At 34.4% G+C, this 22546-nt stretch overlaps 2 protein-coding genes and 1 pseudogene across 2 annotated transcripts; 1 reads left to right on the top strand and 2 right to left on the bottom strand.

Moving 5' to 3' along the window:
- Window positions 1-1388: 1388 nt before the first annotated feature.
- LOC123192762 (calcium-dependent protein kinase 1-like) lies at window positions 1389-5886 on the bottom strand. Its single transcript, XM_044605409.1, has 7 exons — window positions 4362-5886; window positions 3734-3877; window positions 3476-3628; window positions 2955-3070; window positions 2634-2801; window positions 2055-2279; window positions 1389-1806 (listed from the first exon to the last, which is right to left on the bottom strand). The coding sequence occupies exons 1-7, from the start codon at window positions 5170-5172 to the stop codon at window positions 1684-1686; spliced, it is 1740 nt and encodes a 579-aa protein (XP_044461344.1). The 5' UTR covers window positions 5173-5886; the 3' UTR covers window positions 1389-1683.
- A 3086-nt stretch (window positions 5887-8972) lies between these two features.
- On the bottom strand, window positions 8973-13004 carry LOC123192763 (fasciclin-like arabinogalactan protein 15). The gene is made up of 3 exons (XM_044605410.1): window positions 11555-13004; window positions 10277-10402; window positions 8973-9460 (listed from the first exon to the last, which is right to left on the bottom strand). Exons 1-2 carry the CDS (start codon window positions 12840-12842, stop codon window positions 10329-10331), a joined length of 1362 nt encoding a protein of 453 aa, XP_044461345.1. The 5' UTR covers window positions 12843-13004; the 3' UTR covers window positions 8973-9460; window positions 10277-10328.
- Window positions 13005-16925: 3921 nt separating this feature from the next.
- On the top strand, window positions 16926-22050 carry LOC123192063 (annotated as a pseudogene).
- Window positions 22051-22546: the final 496 nt, after the last annotated feature.

The following is a 22546-nucleotide window of genomic DNA, read 5'->3' as shown; positions in this document are numbered from 1 at the left end:
AAATGAAATGTAGGTGTTGGTAGATGATTTGACAATCAAAGTAAAACCATCGAACATGGTGATCAAGTGGGACCCTGTTCCATTTGTTTTAGGGAATTGCAAAATTGTACCAATAACTGACCGGCGAAAGGACTTATTCCCACCAAAGGTTTGCTGCAATTCCTTTGTATAGATTAAGTATTGAAAATTCAAACTTTCACCGATAAACAATTAAAACTAACTAGATTTAAAGGATAAATTATTAAAAAATATATATTTTTATTTTTATTTCCCTCTCTAAATCCTAAAATACTAATTTCCCCTAAAAATTTTTGAAAAGAAAACTTTTACTTTTATTTAAATTTAAAATTTTCCTTAAACCTTTCTTTTCTAATCGATTGTCTTCTCTTCCTGAGATGGATACAATACATCTTTAACTATCTTCTCTTCCTGTTCTTCATCATCTTTGGCTCATTTTTGACAATGTTGACAAAGACGAAGTGTTTTTGTTGACATTTGTTTGGATTTAGACGAAGATGAAGTATTTTTGTCTAAATCTAGATGAAGACAAAACGTTTTTGTTGACGTCGAAGCATCTTTGTCTTCATATCTTTTTTTCGGAGATAGATTTCATCAATAGTTGGAAAATATAAACCCTAGTAAGAGAAAAAGTTTACTTATCAAAATTATTAGTGGGGAAAATAATTAATTTTTAAAATTATGTTGGTGAAAATTATAAAGTTTTATATTTTTAATATTTTAGGTTAAATGAATAATAATATGTAATAATTCCAGTTTTTTTAAAGATTTTAATATTGAATAATTTATTTAACAATAATATAATTTCACATAAAGTAAGTTTATTTTATCCTGGATGTATAAATAGAAAATATTTTAATATATTAATATTATATTTTTTCTATTTTATACTAAAATAGTATTAACTTTCCTGAGGCATGACTCATTTTTATGCTTGTGATAAATAAATCGATGATCATTAATAAATTATTAATTGAAAAATCAGTTCATACTATAGAATTCACCAAATAGATTAAGAGGGTGTACAAATTATTTCAATTAAAATTTAAATTAAAGATTGTGGTTATTATTATTATTATTATAAGGAGATTGAAGGAAAGCCATATGCATTTTGAATATATTTGTTTATTATATATATAAATAATAATATAAATATATAACTTAAAAGTAAACACTATACGACGTAACTAAATAAAGTATGTACAATATTATATATATAAATAAATTTTATTAATTTATCCTGTTTATATATATATATAGATTCAAACTTTACCATGTTTGAACATTCTATATATCAAAACTATATATACGATCTATGAAATTATACAGAGATGTAACTCATTGAATCCTGATAAATCAATACAAAATCATAAACAACCAAATTGATGCATCTCATTTGTTCATCCAACATGGTTCAGTAACAGGGAATAATTCAAACAACAATTCCAGTTATTCCGCCACAAAAAAAATTTTCTGACAATAATGTTGCTTTTGGTTGCGAAATTCTTATAAAATGAAAATTCAAAGCGAATTCAACTCATGCGTGCCGGAAAGGCCTCTGTCTGCTTCTCGGATGAGCAATTTCACTCCTTAGTTACTATACAACCTCCATTCTTCAAAACTTGAACAATGAAGAAACTGACAACTCACCCACCGTCTACACTTCTAAAGTTTTGGAGCTTCTCTAAAGTTAATGCTGAAGCTATTTTGTAGGCCTTTCTTGGGAGGGCCTGCAACATTTCCCTTTTGCATCATGGCAACAAATTCGTTGTAATCTATGCGTCCGTCCTGTAAAATACATTGAAATATTAGTTCTCAAATAGGCAATTTAGATCTAAACAACAACGCCGACCAACACTTAGCAAGCCTTTCAAGATCTTATGGCATGAATGAGTGGTCATTAGTATAATCACACAGATTACTTTTCATTAGAAAAGCCATGAACTGAATACCAACTTAGAATGAATTTCATCTCTCAATGTGTTATTGTTCATAAAGTAGTTGTGATGCGCAATAAGATGAAATAAATCACTTACATTGTCTTGATCAACTTCTCGGATCATTTCTTCTAGCCGAACATCCTCTATGCCAAATTCTTCACAAGCTAGTTGAAGCTCGTCTGGAGTAATATAGCCACTTCCATCCTTGTCAAAATATGAAAAAGCAGCGAATAGATTATCTTCTCTCTCAACTTTATTCAGATGTAATGTCGCGGCTATGAACTCTCCATAATCAATTGTTCCACTATTATCTACATCAGCCTGGAATTCAAGAAAATGTGGTGAATTAGTGACACTGTAATGTGTACCCATTAGTTCATGTTCTTTTCTGGAGAAAGAAATTCTTGAAATAAGCAAAAGTCCCTTTAGGCAAATTTTGCCATACAAATGCAGACAAGGAAAAACAAACGGACCTCAAAAAATTTATAACAACAATAAGGAGATACTAAAAATTGGATTGTTTAACTTTTTATTTCAATGAATAACCAACATCTCTTGTGTATCACCATTTAAAAGCTAACAATTTCTTACTCCTTTGATGTAAAAGTGAAACATTTTATATTCTTCTTTCTCTTTCGAAAGAACTCTAGATAAAAATTTTGATGGGATACTTACAGCTTGCATAAGATCATAAATTTCTGACTCCTTAAGGTTAGCTCCAACCCTTTTTAATCCAGCCTTAAGTTCTTCAAAAGTGATCTGACCGCTGTTATCAGTATCTATCATCTTGAACATTTCTTTCAGACCGGCTATTTCTTCTTCTGATAGAGTCTCTGCAATCACCTGCAGGGAGAGAAGGGAAGACATTCATCCTTCTGTTAATTGAAAAAATCAAGGTTTCTACCTAAATATCAACATGTATCTGGACAATATGTGAAAACTTCAAGTGCTGAGTAACACTTTGAAAAATAATGAGCCAGGAAGCTAGAGACTCACTCGAAGTGCCATTTTCTTGAGCTTATTCATAGCAGAAAATTGCTTCAAGCGACTAAGGACTGCAGAATCAAGAGGTTTGTCAGGAGCCAGACCATCAATTTGAACCCAAGGGTGGCCTGCAAAAAAATTGTTTTAGGAATTAGCAATTATAAAATACAGGGGCTGGCTTGTTAGGTAAGTTAAATCAGAATCAGTTATTTTATTCATTCTAAATGGCAGGTGAGTCAACGAACAACTCAGAAGCAAACAGCAGCCATAACTCTTCGTTATATGCTTATATGTTTAAGGATAAGAAGAAAGCATTACTAAACGCACTATTGAGAATGATTAATATAACTGGTCTTGGTGCCTGATATTGATCTCATCAATCTGATGACGAATTTCATGATCCTATGACATATATATCCCAACGTGAAATGGAACTCTACTTGAGCCCATTCCTAGGATATAATCAATAATTCTCACTAGTCACAATCAATGATCCTTGAATTATAGACAAGTAATCAACAAGCGAAACTCACACAAAACTTCATGTGCAGTTAGCCGTCTTCTAGGGTCTCGATCAAGCATTTTCCTCACCAAATCTTTTGCACTTTCAGAGATACTGGGCCAAGGGTCAGAGTCGAAGTCAAGATCACCATGCAGAACCTGTTCAAATATCCCTTCCTCGGTTTCTACATGACACATACAAAAGAATGAAGAAAAGAGGAAAATTATTCACCATTAGTTAACAAACCTCAAAAGAGTTTAATGTCAACCAGGAAAAACTTAATTCTCACCTGCCCAAAAGGGAGGCACACCACTTAATAGGATGTAAAGGATCACACCAGCACTCCAAACATCTGCTTCTGGGCCATAAAGCTTTTTAAGAACTTCTGGAGCTACATAATATGGGCTACCAACAACATCAGTAAACTTTTCCCCTGGACAAAGAAAACCGTCAGCGCTAAATGAATTATTATTTATTGGAGATACATTTCTACTTCTAGTTTCTATGACATGTCAAACGAGTAATGAAAGAGTAATGAACCATAGGAAACTCATTGTACCTAATGTTTAAACCACAACCACATCAGAAAAAGCTTTTACAGCATCTTAGACCATGAAAAAGAAGACTGGATATCACATAAGAAGACAAGATATTGCATGTAAAAGACTTTGCAAGACTGGTGACTAACAAAATGAGTGATTTATGAGAACTGAAGAAACAAAATGTGTTAAGAAGCATTCCTGAGGAAAAAGTTTCAAGGAGATGTGCTTTAGAGAAAGTCTGCAGTATACATGCTTCTCATAAAATGGCACTACGAAATCTGCTCAGCAAGTTAATAAGTTGATAGCAAAAACTAATAATAATAGTAAGGCACAAAATTTCCAATTACATTCATAACGAAGACCGTCAATAGATACCTGGTTTAAAAAATATAGATAACCCAAAGTCAATTGTCTTGAGAAGTGAATCCTCCTCCTGACTGATAAAAAGAAAGTTTTCAGGCTTAAGGTCACGATGCATCACCCCAAGAGAATGACAAGCTTCCACAACCCCAACTATGGTTCTCGTGAGATCGGCTGCCTTTCTTTCTGTATAGTGACCATGCTGAATAATCCTATCAAAAAGCTCACCACCGGCACATAGTTCCATAACAACTTGAACTGCTACTGCATCCTCATAAGCCCCCTTGATAGATACAACATTTGGGTGCCCTGCCAAGTGGTGCATTATCTGAATTTCCCTCCGTACATCCTCCACATCCTCATCAGTTAATAACTTCCTCTTTGCGATTGATTTACATGCATACTCTTTTCCAGTTCCCTTTTCCACACAAAGGAAAGTTGTACCGAACTGGCCTTGTCCTAGTTTCCTCCCTAAACTGTAAAATTCCCTAAAGTTACCTGTTTTTGTCTGTAAGACTGATTCAGCCCTGAGTCCTGCACTAGAAACCCTCTTCATTTGAGGGCCTTTCTTTGGCTTTGTGGGATCTTCTGGTTTCATTTCGGGTTTATTATCTTCTCTAGCAATCGACACATGTTCCGGGGGTTTGTCTTGAACTGGCAAGGGGGATTCAGCTTCATTTGAGGTTCCCTCACCAACATGTTCTACATTACCATGGGTACTATTAGACACCGAGTCCTCAGGTGACCGTGACCGCCACATTGCAGCGGAAACCGATTGAAAAAACCTATTTTGGGAAATGCTAGGTCCTACACACGTATTCCCCATTGAAAAATCTATCCCTTATATCTTCTAAACACTTCCGCTACTCTCTTGCATCAGAACCTAATTCTATTGAATCTATTAACAAAACATGGAATAGATCTAAACCTTCCAAAACTAAACATTGTGCAAAGTCAAAACCCCTCACACCCCACTCCAAATTTACCAAAAATATCAAAATCCAAAGCTTGAATAACCCCTTCTGGAGAAACTCAATAAAAATGTAATCTTCAGCAATTTTGTCTGATAACTCATATGTATTGCTATAGTGCCACCAACATGGAACAAATAAAAAAACTTAAATTTAAGTGTAGAAAAAAGATTCGTTCAACAAAATACAACGAAACTAATCAACCCATATAAAATCAACTCAACTATCGATTAATTATTGAATCTATCTTAGCACTACTACAACAAAAATAGGGCTTAGTTCAAAGTAACTAAAGCAAAAAAGAAAAGTCAGAGAGAGCAGAACAAAACTTTACAAGTAAAAACTAAAATACCCAGGTGAGGAAACATGAAAACCTTGAAAAGAGAACCAAAGTTCTAGTTCCCCAAATGTTGTTGGTTCAGACAAAACAAGACAAAAGAATTGAGTTACCGTAAGAGAAAACGCGTTAGTTCGGCTTCGTTATTACAATGGCCGGACTTCTCGGTTGATTGGAAAATGAAATTAGAAGAAGATTCATAAATAAGGCTACAGTAGACCCCATTGGTCACTTCGGGTTGGATTTTAACTGGCCAACTGGGTTAGCTTGCTTCGGTTAAATGTTTAATTCAAGGCCAAACGACTATTTCCCACCCAAGGTATGCTGTAATGACAAGTTTCCCCCCTTTAACTATGGAAATACCAAACACCCACCCATGGCCAGTTAAATTTAACGGGGTTAAGGGTAAAATTGTCATTTTCTCTATAATATTAAAAAATAAACTAAAATATAATTTCCTTTTGCCCCCCTAAAGTTTGAAAACAAAAATTTTCCCCCAGCCTAAGTTTAAGAAAATGGCAGTTTCACCCTAGGGTTTGGTTTTGAAATCTCCGGCGACCTCTCCGGCTCCGTTGCCGACGGCTTCTCCCTCCCGAAGAATCCTCTCCTTCCGGTGATCGGTTTCCTCCCATTTGGAGGTCCGATCGTCGCCGGAAAAGCGGTGGGAGACGAAGACGAAGCCGTCGTCTTCGTCTGGGAAGACGATCGGCTTCCCAGGGAAGACAACCGTCTTCTTCTGGGAAGACGATCGTCTTCCCAGACGAAGACGACGGCTTCGTCTTCGTCTGGGAAGACGAAGAACTTCGTCTTCCCCGACGAAGTTCTTCGTCTCCCACCGCTTTTCCGGCGACGATCGGACCTCCAAATGGGAGGAAACCGATCACCGGAAGGAGAGGATTCTTCGGGAGGGAGAAGCCGTCGGCAACGGAGCCGGAGAGGTCGCCGGAGATTTCAAAACCAAACCCTAGGGTGAAACTGCCATTTTCTTAAACTTAGGCTGGGGGGAAATTTTTTTTTTCAAACTTTAGGGGGGCAAAAGGAGATAAAATTTTCAGGCGTTAGGGTTCTGTTAAATTTAACTGGCCATGGGTGGGTGTTTGGTATTTCCATAGTTAAAGGGGGGAAACTTGTCATTACAGCATACCTTGGGTGGGAAATAGTCGTTTGGCCTTAATTCAAGTTAAATTTGTGTTGAAATTTTTGTTTGGTGGTATAATTTGAGCAAGACTTAAATATTATACTAGAGGAAATGATTGGTACAAAGCGTATAAAAACAATAATGTAATTTTACAAGCAAAAGGATCAATTAATCATTCATGCATGCTTGATTGTGGCTTATATGCTAGGAATATTGAAGATGAAGGCTTCATAATTCCTATAAGTTATAACGAAAGTAAAATAGATTGGCAAAGAGTTTTGTTTTAGGCGATATTGAAGTAGTTGAAGAATGAAAGATTTTTTAAAATTGCGTCTTGAATCTTTGCTCTATATTGTTTATTTATAAGATTTGTAACTTTTAAGAAGTATTTCTATAAAAATATGTTGCTTTGTTCTAAGATGAGATGTCTCAAAATTAATAATATTAAGTATATATTTTTTAGTATATAATTTAATTAGATGTTATTTTATGTTTAATTCAAAATCATTTAATCATAGTGTTAAATCGTATATCCAAAACATAGACCTGGCCACGGTTCATGAACCGTCGGTTTCGGTTCGAAACTGCCGGTTCACGGTTCGAAAACACAAGGACCCTGAACCGAAACCGTAACAGGACGGTTCGTCCACGGTTCGGAACCGCCGGTTCCGGTTCATGGCCCTGGTTCGGAACCGACGGTTTCCGTTTGGAACCGACGGTTTCCGTTTGGAACCGACGGTTTCTGTTTGGAACCGATATTGAACAGTCAATTCTAATACATGATCTTGATTTAATTTTTAAATTATTAATTACAATAATTGAAAATTAAAAGAAAGACTTGGACTTAATTACAATAAATAAAATTAATTATATAAATAAATTATATGATTAATTATAAAAGATAATAAAAAAATAATAAATAAAATTAATTATAGAAATAAATTCTATAATTAATTATGAATTGTATAAAAAAAATTGAAATTGAAATTAATAAAAAATTAAGAAAGAATTTAATTAAATTTAAGAAAATTTGATTGAATTGAAAGATTGAGAGAGTATTAAGAGTTTAAAAAATGAGAATGAGAGTTTGAAGGATTGAGTGAGAGAGTGGAGAGATTGAAATTTGAGAGAATGAAATTTGAAGGGGTATATATAGGAAAAAAACTTTTTAAAAAAAAATTAAAAAGAGGGGGGTGAATTGAGATTCAGAGAAATTACAGGGGAAGTCCCCTGCAATTTCTCTGAAAATTGCAGGGGACCAACCCTGTAATTTTCCCTTCAAGCCAACGGTTCCCTGCGCAGGGAACCGTTGGCTTTTTTAAAAAAATTCAAAAAAATTCAAAAAAAAATTAAAAAAAATTCAAATTTTTTTCGGTTCAACATAGTAAACCGCCGGTTCATAAACCGGTGTGAACCGGCGGTTTCACGGTTCCCATTTATGTGAACCGGAACCGAACCGTAGAACCACGGTTTCGGTTCCGGTTCATTCCGGTTCCGGGCCTGCCGGTTCCGGTTCCGGTTTTAGGCGGGCCGGTTTCGGTCCGGTTCACGGGCCAAACCGGCCCGTGGCCAGGTCTACCAAAACATAATTTTATATATCGTGTATCAAGTATCATGTCATATCATATCGTATGATATAACTTTTAAAAAATAAAATGATAAAATATTAATAAAAAATATAATTAATACATTATCATTTTGAAAAATATTATAAGCACTTTTGAAAATTTATAAATTTTTATATATATCCCAATTATATCTTCATTTTCTTTAAAAAATATATTGATTTGTATCGATATTATGCATCATATTGTAAGATATATATCGTGTATTATAAGATATTGATAACTATATATCTGATTATATAATAATATTTAAATTATATATTAAAAATATATACCAATAATTTTATTGTCTCCAAAGTGGTCAGAGATACCAATAAAAAAATTAGTAACTATTGAAATTTAAAAGGGTGTCTTTGCTCCTGCTCACCGTATTCAAAAGTATAATTATAAAGTTTATGGTATATAAAAAAACAAAAATCAGACCAATAGCTCATAACAAATACTAAAAATAAATAAATAAATAAATTCTAAGTGGTAATAAAAGGGGAAAAAAATGGAAAAAGAAGCGCACTGAACTGAGAATAATTACAATTTTATTTTATATTGAACTGGGCATGAACACAAAAGAATTATTTTTGTTTATTTTATTTTATTATATGTATTGCCACATACTTTTTGGTCTACTCTTTTATTAAGTGGGCTGCCCACTTGGTGGAAGTAGCAGTAGACTCTTCAGTATTCATCTACATTACATCACACAAAATTATTCCCCTCCCCACAATTGACACCTCACCAACACCATGTTCATATTACACACAAAATAAAAATTATAAAAACAAAAATACAAAAATCTTGTTTCTTTTAGGGTAACTTTAACTAATATAGCCAACCTTTCCTTCCAATGAAAGCATTAGAACTGAAATTTAACAACACATCTTTACCCATCGCTTCTCTTCCCATAATTCCCCATCTTTTTTCAATTTTGACTGCCTGCCAGCCTTCCGTGAGAAATTTTATACCCTACGGTAGAAGAAAGCTCTACTGTAGAAGAAAAGCGAGTCACAATCTCATACCTAAAAAACTTTTTACATTGTTTTCACCGCCTGCAATCAGTTCAATATCATCAAGCCATGGTTAATATAAAAAGAAAACATTACCCTCAATCCAAATATCAATAATCGAAAATGGGTTTAATAATACAATAAAATTATATATACCCAGTTTTAAATATACAAATTGAGTATCTAGTTGATGGGTCATTATGTTATTAATAATGTTGAATTAAATATAAAATAACACTATTTTTATAATAATACATCATCTAGATACTTAAATATAGGTGTATATAACATTGCTCTTAATGATAATTATGAGATTACATAATACTTTCAATAGTGGTAAGTGCGTTAATATTAAACAATCTAACAGAAGAATGAATAAAATAAACCCATAGGAGATTTGTAGCCCTAATCAAATCTTGACTATTAATTATTTAGATGAATTTGGGAAAGAGGGTGCTCTAAATTCTTGGTAAAAAGGGAAAACTTATGACATTTAAACAAAGTTAAAAAACATAAAATATGTTAAGGTTCTTTTTCTACAAGTCTCTGCTACCTAACAGTCTTGCTTCAATTAACCTAACCTGATGTAATATAGAATTTAATGTTCTGTGGTTGACCTTTGTGAACAATATGCTTAAATTGTGTAATGAGCAGGACGTGTGAATATAAGATCTTATTGCATCAAAATAGTTAATTAATTGTGTTATTAATACCCTAAACTTCAGAGATATACTAATCACATCAGCTCTTATCGTTTAATTAAGTTATGGTGACCACATGCAAGCGACTTTATCTTGTTACTCAACCCTGAAGCAACTTATGTATCATAATATGGTAGAATGAGAATAAGAATTTTACCTTTTTCCAAGTTTGAAGTTTTCCTTTTGATGTAAACACGGAAGGGTTGTGTTTACTGGCATGTGGTGAAATGGGAATCTTGTCCAATGGCACCAAGCATCTGGCATGCTACTTCAAGCAATTTTCCTGCCAAACATTAAGCAAATAAAATATCAATCAGTCCACATTTCTTTCCATTGAATAATATTGACACTAAATCAGCTTCAGAAAGCTACATGTTAACTTCCATTGGCAGATGAATGAAAGCCAATCTTCAACAACAGAAAATCACAGTGCAACAGCCAAAATACATATTCAATTTTCATACTAGAGACCGGAAATACCAACAGTAATATAATGGTTTCCAATATCTGTTTGTTTGAATATAAAATTCAGAATAAGAACAAAACAAAATTTAGGGGATAAATAGATTTTAAAATTAGTATGTAACTGATTAATGGAGATCCAAGCTGTCTGATTTTGGTTAAGGAGTAGGAGGAAGAAAGTGAGTCAAGATTCCAAAAAGAAAACAACTTCTTATTCTATATACATCTCCCTCTCCAAATACCAACCAATTCTGAGCTAATTTATTTCCAAACAACTACTTGCCAACAAAAATAATTTGGCCCCCTCACCGACACTGATTTCAGCTATCTGCCCATTTTTTGTTCCCAGTTTTTGACTTGCCTTGGCCGACACTTTCTATTACATTTTACAACTCACCACCAACCCTTTTCTCAACTTAAAAAGAATCCGGGTTTCTGAAATTCATTTAAATACCTGTTGTAAAATTGTTAGTCTCCACTAGAGTTTGATTATAGTAAAATAAAGTAATGGGATTTTTCCCCCTTTTTTTTTGGGGAATCCTTGGCCCACTATGATCTAAGAGCAAGAAATATATGGTTGAAATTTTATATAAAAGATTATATCCAAAACTTTTAGCTCAAGGCAGGAACAGCTTTAGCTTTTGGCTTCTTTAGATTATTGTTGAAGAATGAAAGGCACCCAAAGCCACTGCCCACTAATTTTTTTTCCGCCGAACTAAATTAATTGAATCAAATCATCAATGAACCATCCATTTCAAGGACACACCGAACCCTACACATGTTGTGAAATGACCCATTTAACCTATAACCCACCGACACTACTCTCTTCTTTCACCTACTGTTTGACACCATTACCAATTTACCACTGTACCCTGCCTATTCCCCATTTCCGATATATCGCCCGATATTTCGTTTTCTAGTATGAAATTAACTAATTACAAACTGATAATATAGAGAGATTGTGGGGAATTACCTCTTTTCGGTTTTATTGCAACTTTAATGCTTTTTTTACTTTCCGATTTCTTAGTCGTCGTCTCCTCTACGGGGAACAAAACCCCATCAACTCCCTGGACCGAAATTCGGCCATCGGTGTAAATATCGGGGTCAAACAAGTAGGCCGATCCATCACCTTGACCGAATTTCACAGACCCATCAGCCTCCTGTGCTAAGACTTTGTGCGGCAAACGCAGCGTATCGTAAGATATTTTCCCGAATCTTCTAACCGCATTGTACATACTCTCCTCAGTCTGATATTCCGGAATTATGTGGTAATAGATAATTTGTTCCGGTGCCCCCGGTTCGCTCAGCTGGTCAGTCGTGAGCTTAGCCATGGCCTCGTCATTGGGCGCTAAAACGGTTAAAACATATCCCTCCGATACGAGCCGGCCCATTTCGGTTGCCAGCGATGTGAGATTTACTAAAATATCGGCCATTTCGTTGTACCCTCCGTAATGTAACAGTGTCTGAATGAAATCTCTCACTTGCTTCTCCCCATTGAAGTGGTGGTGGGGCCCGCCGGGACCAGGGGCTGGAGCAGGAGCCAGTGACGGACCGGGTGCCATCGCATCGTAAACGGGAAGGGCAGGAGGTGAACCGGGTTTCGCTGGCGGTGCCGGTTTTTTTAATCGGTGTGTTCTTGGGTCGACCTCGGGGGCTCCTTCCGGTTTAACAGCCGAGATTGAACGGAGACTCCGTCGGTTATTAAAATCTTGTTGTACGGATCGAGGGATTAGCAGCCCTTCGATGCCGTGGATCACACCATCCGGGCGGTGCACTGCATTCGGGTGGATAACTTTAGCCTGCTCAATAAACATTTCACCAGAATCTTGCTCCGTTAACTCGACTGATTCACTAGACAGCGTGTGGTGCCGAGTTGATTCAGTACTTTGCGTCTTTTTTGTGACTTCAATCCTCAAGGGAACAATGTGGTGAAGCAAAAGAGTCTGTAAAGACTTCAAATTACCCGGTTCAAGCAAGAATCGCTTGAACTCAGGATCGAGATCGCGCTCAAGAGCTTCATTTTTGGGAGCGAAAATGGTGATCTTATGTTTCCCAACTGCCTCTTCAAGAGTCTGTAACAGAAGCGCCTTCTCCACGAGCTCGGCGAGTTCAGTGTAATGCGAGTCGAGAAGCGCGACAAGGACTGAATTAGAGTTGATTTGAGTGGAATGAGTCGACGTTGTTGTGGTTTGTTGTTGCAATGTAGCAGAGAACTGAAGGAGAAGGAGAAGAAGGGGGGAGAGAAAATTGAAGAACGCCATTGAAAGAAAGAATAAGAGTGAATGTGGGTATTTAACAAAACGGTAGGCGTTTTGGGTGGCTTAAAAGGCCAGTTAAGTCATGAACGTTGAATAACGAGGAGAGTTATACGAGGAAGAAGATGAGTTGTTAGAGTGGGGAGAAAGAGAAGGAAGAATAGTCAATTATGGTTTTCTTATCGCATAGGATGGGTGAAAATAGCGTCGGTTGAGGGGTGAAATTGAAAGAAAATGAAAGTTAAGGTAAACAATTAATTAAAATTAAATTAATAAAAAATACCCTAAACGATTAGGGTTTTTATGGTAAAATTTTATTTATTTAGTAATTTTTGTAATGGCAAAGGAGTATTTCCTACTGAAGTTTTGATACACTTTTATAATCATATTTATAAGGTTTGAAAAATTAAAAATTTTATTTATAAATTAATTTTTATTTAAAATCTTAGTAAAAATGTAAAATTATCATTTAACAAAATTTAAAAAACTAAAATTTTATTACATTTGTCCTCTTCAATTTAAAAACTCATAATTTTTCTCACTTAAAATTTGAAAAATCAATATTTTTTTTCTAAGGTTTGTAAACTATCGTTGAAGATAACAAAGTTTGTTATCTTCGATAGCGTTAGCTTTCTCTCTTAGTTTATCTCTCTCTGTTGATCAAATCTCAACTATTGATAAAATTGATCTTTTTCGATAAAGATGAAATCATCTTCGTTGGAGTATTTTCGTCTTCATTCGAGATAAAAACTACAATCAAAGGTCTTAGACAGCTTTATCTCAAACCTCTAATGGTGGTCTTCACTTGAGACAAAAACACTTCGACGTAGAAGATTTTATTTTTATTAGAGTAAATCGATTTCATCTATAGTTGGAATTTGATCAACAAAGAGAAATACACTGGGAAGAAGAGCTAACGTGGCTGAAAATAGTGAATTTGTCATTTTTGATAATGGTTTACAAATTCTATAAAATAATATTAATTTTTTAAATTTTGAATGAAGGGAATATAAAATTTTTAAATTGAAAGGTATATATAATAAAATTTTAGTTTTTAAAATTTATTTATTAAATAATAATTTTAACTATAATACTAACTAAAATTTTAAATAAAAATTAGTTTATCAACAAAACTTTAAATTTTTAAAACTCTGTTAGTATAATTTAAAAAATGTATCAATACTTTAACGGGAAACAGTCCTTTGGCCTTCTGTGATTTGTCATTTTATTTTTACAAACAGTATTTACAATGTACGAAACGTCGAGGGGCGAAATTGAGCAGTAAGCGAGCACGTGGGATTGGCACAACAATATTATTATAGGAAATGCACTTTGCCGACAATTGAAGTTTTTTCAGACGAAGGAAAGTTGTGACTTGCGGAGGATGTCATGTCATGTTAGCCAAACATGATCGAACACGAATTACTCGTTTGGTGGCGATTTCTCTTCATCAGCTGAATGTACGGTGAACAACAGGATACTGTAAGCTTTTGATAACGGGTCTTAATATCCAATTAAATGTTTGAGGTTGACATACGTTATTTCAAGAATAGCTTGTAAGAACAAAATCATGCTGGTTAGGGGCGGTTTATTTCTAATTTTTTAAGATTATTTTGATAATTTATTTTTTATTTTTTTATTTAATTTATTAATAATAAAAAATTACAGTAATATTTTATTATTAATACTAATGTGATAGGTAATATAAGTGATAATCTAATTATCATATTTATCTTAGGTATTTAAAGATTATCAAGATAATCTTGATTTTATTATAATTATATTATTATTTATTAATTTGTTGAGACAAAAATAAATTTATTTTTAATTAATATAACAAATAATATAAAAAATATTTAAAAATAATTATATTCAAATATATTTAAATAAAATAATTTATTAGTAATCTTTTATTACCTTTAACCAAACACAATAATTATTTATACTTATCAAATTTTATCAAATATAGTAATTATTTATATCTAATAATTTTTTAAATAATCTATCTTTAAAATAATTTTTTATTTTAATAATAAAATATTATCCAAATTAAACACCGCTTAAGACTGACATGTCTTATTCTAGGGGAACTTTTAAAAGGTGTTTTTGTACTTTGATGTTGTCTTCTCTTAGCGGATTAAATTCCAAACGTTGAGAGACTACTATGTATCACGGGTCTTACTTCCTCGCGCCAGCCTGCACGCGGGTGCGTGTCACGGTCATTACTGCTGACACTATGTCACAAGCAGAAGAAAGATAGAAAGAAAGACAAAACATATTAATTTGCTTTAAAATACCATAAAAGAAAGAGAAAAAAGGTCGACTGACATAAATAGCCAAGCCATGGTCGAGCCTTCCAAAAATATCAACCTTAGATTTAATAACCAGTGATCTCAACCATGCTACTTTCTAAAATAGATTCGAAATGTTTAATGAATGTGCTAGAGGTTTGTACCACATAGTAAAGTTATGAGGTTGCACTTAACCTAACAGCATGACTTTTTTTTGAAAACCCCTAACCATCATAGGTTCGGATCACATGATTTTTTTTTTAATCTAATTTGATTGCGATTGTGAAATAGAAAGAACAAAATAGATTTGTTTACAATTGTAATTAAGGTGAGAATGTGTGTAATTTTGTTTTGACATAATTGAGATTTTAATATATTAAAATTCTGGTTGTAAAAAGTCAACAAAGGTATAATCTGATTCACACGAAACACCCTAAGTTAGATGATATTCAATTATTGACTTCTTTTGAATTTAATAACTAACTTTTACAAGGGAGACGATGAGCCTTAGTAATAATGTTTCTTATTTTGAATCGGATTGAAAGGTGGTGGTAGTTCAAGATTTAGATTTAGATTTTATTAATTTGATAATTTGTTCAGTGATTGGTTCAAGTGTCTGAGATGCAACAAGTGAAGCAGAACATAGTCCAGATTTGTTATTTTCGTGTTTTTTTTTATGACAAAAAATAGACCAAAGAGAAAAAAAAGGGTAAGTTGTTTTATGATTAGGAGGTGTCGGCCATACAGAGAGAGAGAGAGATTTGTATAAAGCGAAAAAAAAAAAAGTTATCATTTCACGTTGAAGAATGGGTAAAAAAATGGCCAAACGACTTTGTCCCACCCAAGGTTTGATGATTTCTCAAGTTTCCACCCTTTAACTATGGAAACACCAAACACCTACCCATGACCGATTAGATTTAATAAAACTCTAACGGTGATAAATTTAATCTCATTTTTTCCCCTAAAAGTTTAAAAATTAACATTTTTTCCCTAAGCTAAGTTTGAAAATATCTCATTGCCCCCTAGGGTTTGAAAATATCGTATTTCCCCCCTAGGGTTTATCTCTCTGACGCCATCACCGACCGTCTTCCCCTCCCGATGGTTTCTCTTCCACCGATGGTCTCCCTAAACTCTTGCACTACTCATCCGACACAGAGATAAGTCGTCTGAGAAGAGAAATCGTCTTCCCAGACGACTTATCTGACAACGACGATGGCAGTTGGAAGATGAAGACGAAGATTAAGCCCGATCGCAGTTGGAAGATGAAGACGACGACAACGACTGGGAAGACGAAGAACTTCGTCTTCCACGGCTTCTCCAACTCTGATGGGGGGTCCAAATGGGAGGAAAGAGATCGCCGGAAGGAGAGGATGCTTCGGGAGGGAGAGACCGTCGGCAATGGAGCCGGAGATTTCAAAAAGAAACCCTAGGGTGAAACTGTGATTTTTTAAAACTTAGGCTGGGGGAAAGTTTTAGTTTTTAAAGTTTAGGGGGGCAAAATAGATTCTATTTAAGTTTATTTTTAATATTATAGAGAAAATGATGATTTTACCCTTGCCACCGTTAGGGTTTTGTTAAATCTAATCGGTCATGGATGGGTGTTTGGTGTTTCCATAGTTAAAGGGTGGAAACTTGCGAAAACATCAAACCTTAGGTGGGAAATAGTTAGTTGGCCGTAAAAAAATATACTTTTCAAACCTAAATGCTTCAATGTAGTTTCATCAAAGTTTGGATGGGCCGTGCATTCGGCCCCAATAAACTATCCAAACAGTTTTACTCCCGCAACTCAGAGCTAACCATGGCGGTACTTCTCCCCTGCACACATAATTCGCCTTTCAAATTTACATTTTTAGATTCTAATTCCTCCCTATTCATCCTTCCTGCCCTCGGCCACGTCCGTTTCTACTTAAACCACGGTCGTCGTCGTTGCTGTTTATCTGTAAACTCCATCAGAGCCTCCGTCTCCACCTTCGATTTTCCGTTGGCTTCTTCCACCGAAGACTGAGACGAGATGGGAAAGCCGCTGCTTCAAGTCACTGATTTAAGCGCCGTGATCGCTGAATCCAGACAGGAAATTCTCAAGGGAGTTAATCTTTTGGTCAACGAAGGAGAGGTGCGTAGTTAGTTTAATGTTCAGCTGTTAGCATTAAATTTTGTTTTTGACCATCTAACGGTTGTGTATTTTTAAATAGATCCATTCTATAATGGGAAAGAACGGTTCTGGGAAGAGCACACTTTCAAAGGTTTAGTTCTTTTGTTTCATGATATCTTTTCCATTATAATTGAGCTGAATTTCAATTTAAATGTCATTCAATTTGTTAAATTTAATTAGAGAAGGAGATAATTCCACAAGTTGAGTAAATTTTTTTTCCATAATTACAAGCAGAGCGTTTGAGTTGAGAAGTAGACAATCAGTGAGTTCCATTGAGAGGGAGCTGTGATGCTTTGAATTTTGTAGGATTTATCTGGAATTTGCTAAACGTTAGAGTGGTTCATGTGGTTTTCTGGAGCTTCATGTGTCCAGTGATTTTTGAAATCAATGTATATGTGTTTTAGCGGGGAGGTTTATATGCTGTGTGTCAGAATTTTTCATGTTTGCTTGCATTTTAGCTATATATTAAGATTTTAATGAAATTTATGCATGGAAGAGGAAAATTTCTGAATGATGGCATGATTGGTTAAGTTTCTTTTCGGGCATCCAGATTACTAAGTGACTGAAGGAACTGCCGTATTTAAAGTAGAAAATTTGCTTGAAATTGAGCCAGAAGAACGCTCACTTATTGGGCTGTTTATGAGTTTTCAACCACCTGTTGAGATAGCAGGAGTCAACAATATTGACTTTCTGCATATGGCTTACAATGCTAGAAGAGGACAACTTGGTGAACCAGAGCTTGGACCCATTGAGGTTAGTGGTCTGGTTTTGATTTTATTCATGTTTCCATGCTTGCTGTTTCTTTAAAGCATCTTTACATATTGTTCATTTATCAATGATACAGTGTTGTGCCTGCAGTTCTAGCTCACGTATATCCTAAACTTGAATGTGTGAACACGAAGACTGACTTTGTTAACAGAAATGTCAATGAAGGGTTTAGTGGTGGTTAAAGGAAACGCAATGAAATTTTGCAGCTTGCAATATGAACATGATTTCTCTGACCTTTCCACCAATTTTTTCCCATTTTGATATTAATTCTTCAGTGGAAGGAAACCCATGGGTCGCTGGGCTTGTGAATTCTATTATTGGTATTGAGATTTGAGGAATTCTTTGAAAAAATGGAATTATTTAACCTGATTTTTCTTTGCTAGAAAGTGGTGGGTTGGTAAGGCATGGTTGATACGAACCTGTTCATTTTTCCAGCAACTCCTCTACTGCTGCTAAAACTTCTGCACTTCAACAATTCACTAGCCTCCTTCCAATCTCGTTTCAGGCACACCAGAAAGCAATGATAAATGAATCACCAATCAGAAAAACAAACTCCAAAACAACAACCAAACTCCAACGATCCAGCTTCAGTCCACCGTGATGTTTAGCAATGAAACAGTAAAATAAAAGAGTAAACAGAACAGCAAAGGAAAGGTAATTTCATTCAGTGACCACATTCTCATCAACACAACTCATTTCATTACAATATTCCAGTTACAAAACTGAACTGAAATTGGCTAAAAAGATGAAATTACTGAAAGCAAATATGCTGGCTTTTGAGAGGCCAGTCCTCTCCAAAATGAAAAACTTAATCAACACTCGTTCTGAATTTTTTTCACAAAAACATTCTGTTTTTCACCCCTACATTCCATCTTTTTATGCACAAAATCCATAATCGTTTCTTCACTCCCCTCCTCTCCTAGCCAGCCACTTGGACATCCAGTTTCTTCTTGGAATACACCTTTCACACCATGATATTCATGCTTTGGTGTGGTGACCAGATTCCTATCAATGGTTCAACTTACGTTAAAAGTTTTATAATTCGAGGAGTTTGAGGTGGCAACTTGTGCTAAACTAGCAAACATGTTGACTATGATTATAATTATCCTATTTCTCTTATTTGTATTTATGTCACTATACTAGATGTTTTGGGAGCAGACTTGGCTATATTAGATGAAATTGATTCTGGATTAGTTGTTGATGCGCTTAGTGATGTAGCAAAGGCTGTGAATGGGTTTTTGACGCCAAAGAATTCTGTACTGATGATAACACATTATAGATGGCTTTTGGAATTTATAAAACCAACATGTATCCATATCATGGTGAGTTGTTAAAAAGTTGGGTAAGACATACGTGGGATATTTTGGTAGTTGCACTTTTTTGTTATCGATAAGCTCTGAGTTCCTGTATTTTACTTTTATCCTTTGAATGGTAGAGAGGAGGGATATAGGGTTGTGACTAACATGAGCAATAGCTAGGTGGTAAAAGGTTTTCCTTGCATTTACTTCAGGCTATTAATGTGTCTCTTTGTTTTCTTAATTTCAACAATATTTCTTTGTAGATATAGTTTGAGGTTTAAGGTTGGGAACAAGTTCAACTTGATGATGTGGTCTGAACTAACACAGTTTTTAGATCATGATTCTGTATTCAACAGTGTAATACAATTTAATGATTGATTCTGGACCAGTGGATTATCTTTAAATATACATGATTATTATACAAAGTATAGATGCTTTCAACTATATGATTCTCTAAATTGCCATCCTTAAATCAGCTTTGGTTATGATTGTGGATCAGTGGATTATCTTTCAATATACATGATTATTAAACAAAGTATAAATGTCATCAACCATATGATTCTCTAAATTGCCATCCTTAAATCAGCTTCTGGTTTTCTTTTTAGGACTGGATCCTTCTGAAGCAATACACTAGACCTATAATAAAAAGTTATCATTCTTTTTGAATATATGTTTACCTGATTTCTTGTGGTTAATTAGGATGATGGGAGAACAATAAAGATGGGGGATATCTCCATAGCAAAAGTTCTTGAGGAAGGCGGCGATAAAGCAATCTCTGAGTTGTAATTGTAATTCATTAGTTACTGGTATATTTCTTTAACTCAAGTGGTGGAATTTTTATACTCTTTTGAGTTCCATTCTTTTAAATTTTATAGCCTCTGTTTTTGTCGTTGGTATAAGAATTGTTTTCTGATAGAAGATCAAAGGCCTGTTTGACCTGGGAGATCTTGGTATCCTGCCAACTGTTCTCAAGCTGCCTGCCACCATATCTTTTTTGGTGATGGTTTCAAGCTCAGCATGCACTTTGTGTGATGGGTTCAAATTCTATCAATTGTGCATGAAGAGGCCATGCTGTTTCTTTTCTGTCAAGTCAGGAAACCATTTTCCATTAATTTTCAATCATATATAGAACTGACCAGAGTTAGGTTATGTAACATCCCATGAACCGTGCATAAGCTTAGTTTTGTAAAGTGACACTAAAGACAATCTCCGACTGATGGAAATGCATGGTAGATTAGTTGTAGCTTTCCTTCTTATAAAATGTAACACTTGAAATTCTGTTTTTTGTCACAATCAGTTAGTTCTCTATCTAATAGTGAAAGAGGAGCATTGTTTGAGGACTCATACATGTTGTGTACATAGATTCCAAATCCCTCCCTGAGTCAAGGTGTTTTTGAAGTTTCATCGATCAGAGGAATTTCCTATGGCCTGAGCTTGGTGTGATTGGAGATTATGTCTTCATCTGTGCATCAATATGGCCATTTCAGATAATCAATTTATATATTTTTACTGCAAAACAATCTTCTGCTCCTTATTGTTCTTGTGTATTAACCTTATTAATTCTTCTTGTTCTCTTTCATTGGTTTTCAGTTATTAGTCAGTGGTTTAAGCTTCAAAATATGGTAAGATAGCATCTGTGGAACTGTTGATTACTACCAGAAAAATTGCCTGAGGTATGATTTCCCTACATTTTGATTTGTTAATCACTTCTATCTGAAAGAAAGAAAAGGGAAATTGGTGAATTTGAAGGAGTTGAATAATTTCTTTTTCACTAGGTCAAACAATAGTTTTTTTTTTCCCCCAAAAATAGATAAGAGTGAGCAGTTAATCATTCAATGGAATACTTATGGTCTGGGCTATATTTATCTGTTAGTCATCCTGCCTAATTACTTGGCTGCACTACATTTCTTAGTTTAGAATTGAATTGTTCTGAGATGTGGACTTTGAATAGCATGATTGATATGAAGGATCTTGCTTTTATCATGTACAACTTTTTCATGTGATAAAGGTTTTTGTTGCATATAAATTGTCAAAAATGTCAGGTTACTTTTGTACGGTCAGCTGCTGTAGTTTTATGATTGCATGTTAGATAATATTCTGCTAGCTAGCTTGTTTAGGTCATTTGCAGTTGACGTAATGTAAGTCACTTGAGCAAAGTTTTTATGTGGCTATCTGGACATAAAGTTTCACCATAACTTAGTTTTCAACATAAATAGGGGGTTGTTGCCTTAGTTGTAAGTATCATCGTCTTGTCGGTCCCAGTTGTTGGATTGATGTCCAATATAATGCAGAAATTTTGGATGCCAGCCAGGTAACATAATTAGGTCAGTAAAGGCAGTGTGAAATTGTTGGATCTGGCTCGACAGACTTAATAGGGCTGCCAAGTTTTTTGGTGATTGAGAAGGAAAAATAACCTTCTGTTGTTTTTTCTTTTTTCGGGGTAAGTAACCTTCTGTTGTTTCTTGTTCTTGCAGATGAATTATCCTCTTCCCAGAAATATGTATGCCTGTATCATTTATCATGTGGCAGAAGACAAATCTGCGATATACCCATCCTGAACGGTACGCAGAACTTAGTGATTATAAAATATATAGATGGTAAATCTCTTGGCTAATGCATGGTTTAGTGTTTAAATGTTTTGAGCTTGTTAAACATTTTGGGCCCTCTACATGTGTTTTAGTTGATATTTATTGTTCATGTTCCTCTATCTGTGTTATTCTTTCTGAACTGTTTGATTGAAACAGATGGATGGTCAAATAATTCTCCTTTTTAAAGAGAAAATGAAAATTCCACTTTATATAAACTTTTTAAATTAATCTTATAAAAGAGGTCATCATGGTTTAGAATTAAAGATATAAATAAATTGGAAAAATTTTTACAGGCGGTCTCATGCCTTTCACTTCTCTGTATTAATTTTATAATTCAGCTTTATAAAATTAAAATTATATAATTTTGTGCAATTATATAACAATCATGATACACAACGGTAAGGCTCAGGCTCAGCTATAAAAAAATTATTTAAAATAAAACTGGAATCTCTGCTTATTTAAAATATACCAATATTCTTAATGGAAATCTGAGAAAATTCAGAATTGCTTGTTCTTGAAATAATTATTTAAATTTTTCAATAATAAACAGAAACCTATTTTCTTAATTTTCATAAATTATTTTCAACTCACAATAAGATTACACAAAAGCAGA

The sequence above is a fragment of the Mangifera indica genome, chromosome 12, assembly GCF_011075055.1.
Source record: "Mangifera indica cultivar Alphonso chromosome 12, CATAS_Mindica_2.1, whole genome shotgun sequence".
NCBI classification, from domain to species: domain Eukaryota; kingdom Viridiplantae; phylum Streptophyta; class Magnoliopsida; order Sapindales; family Anacardiaceae; genus Mangifera; species Mangifera indica.
The sequence above is the reverse complement of the archived record's forward strand: the minus strand, read 5'-3'. Positions and strand labels throughout refer to the sequence as shown.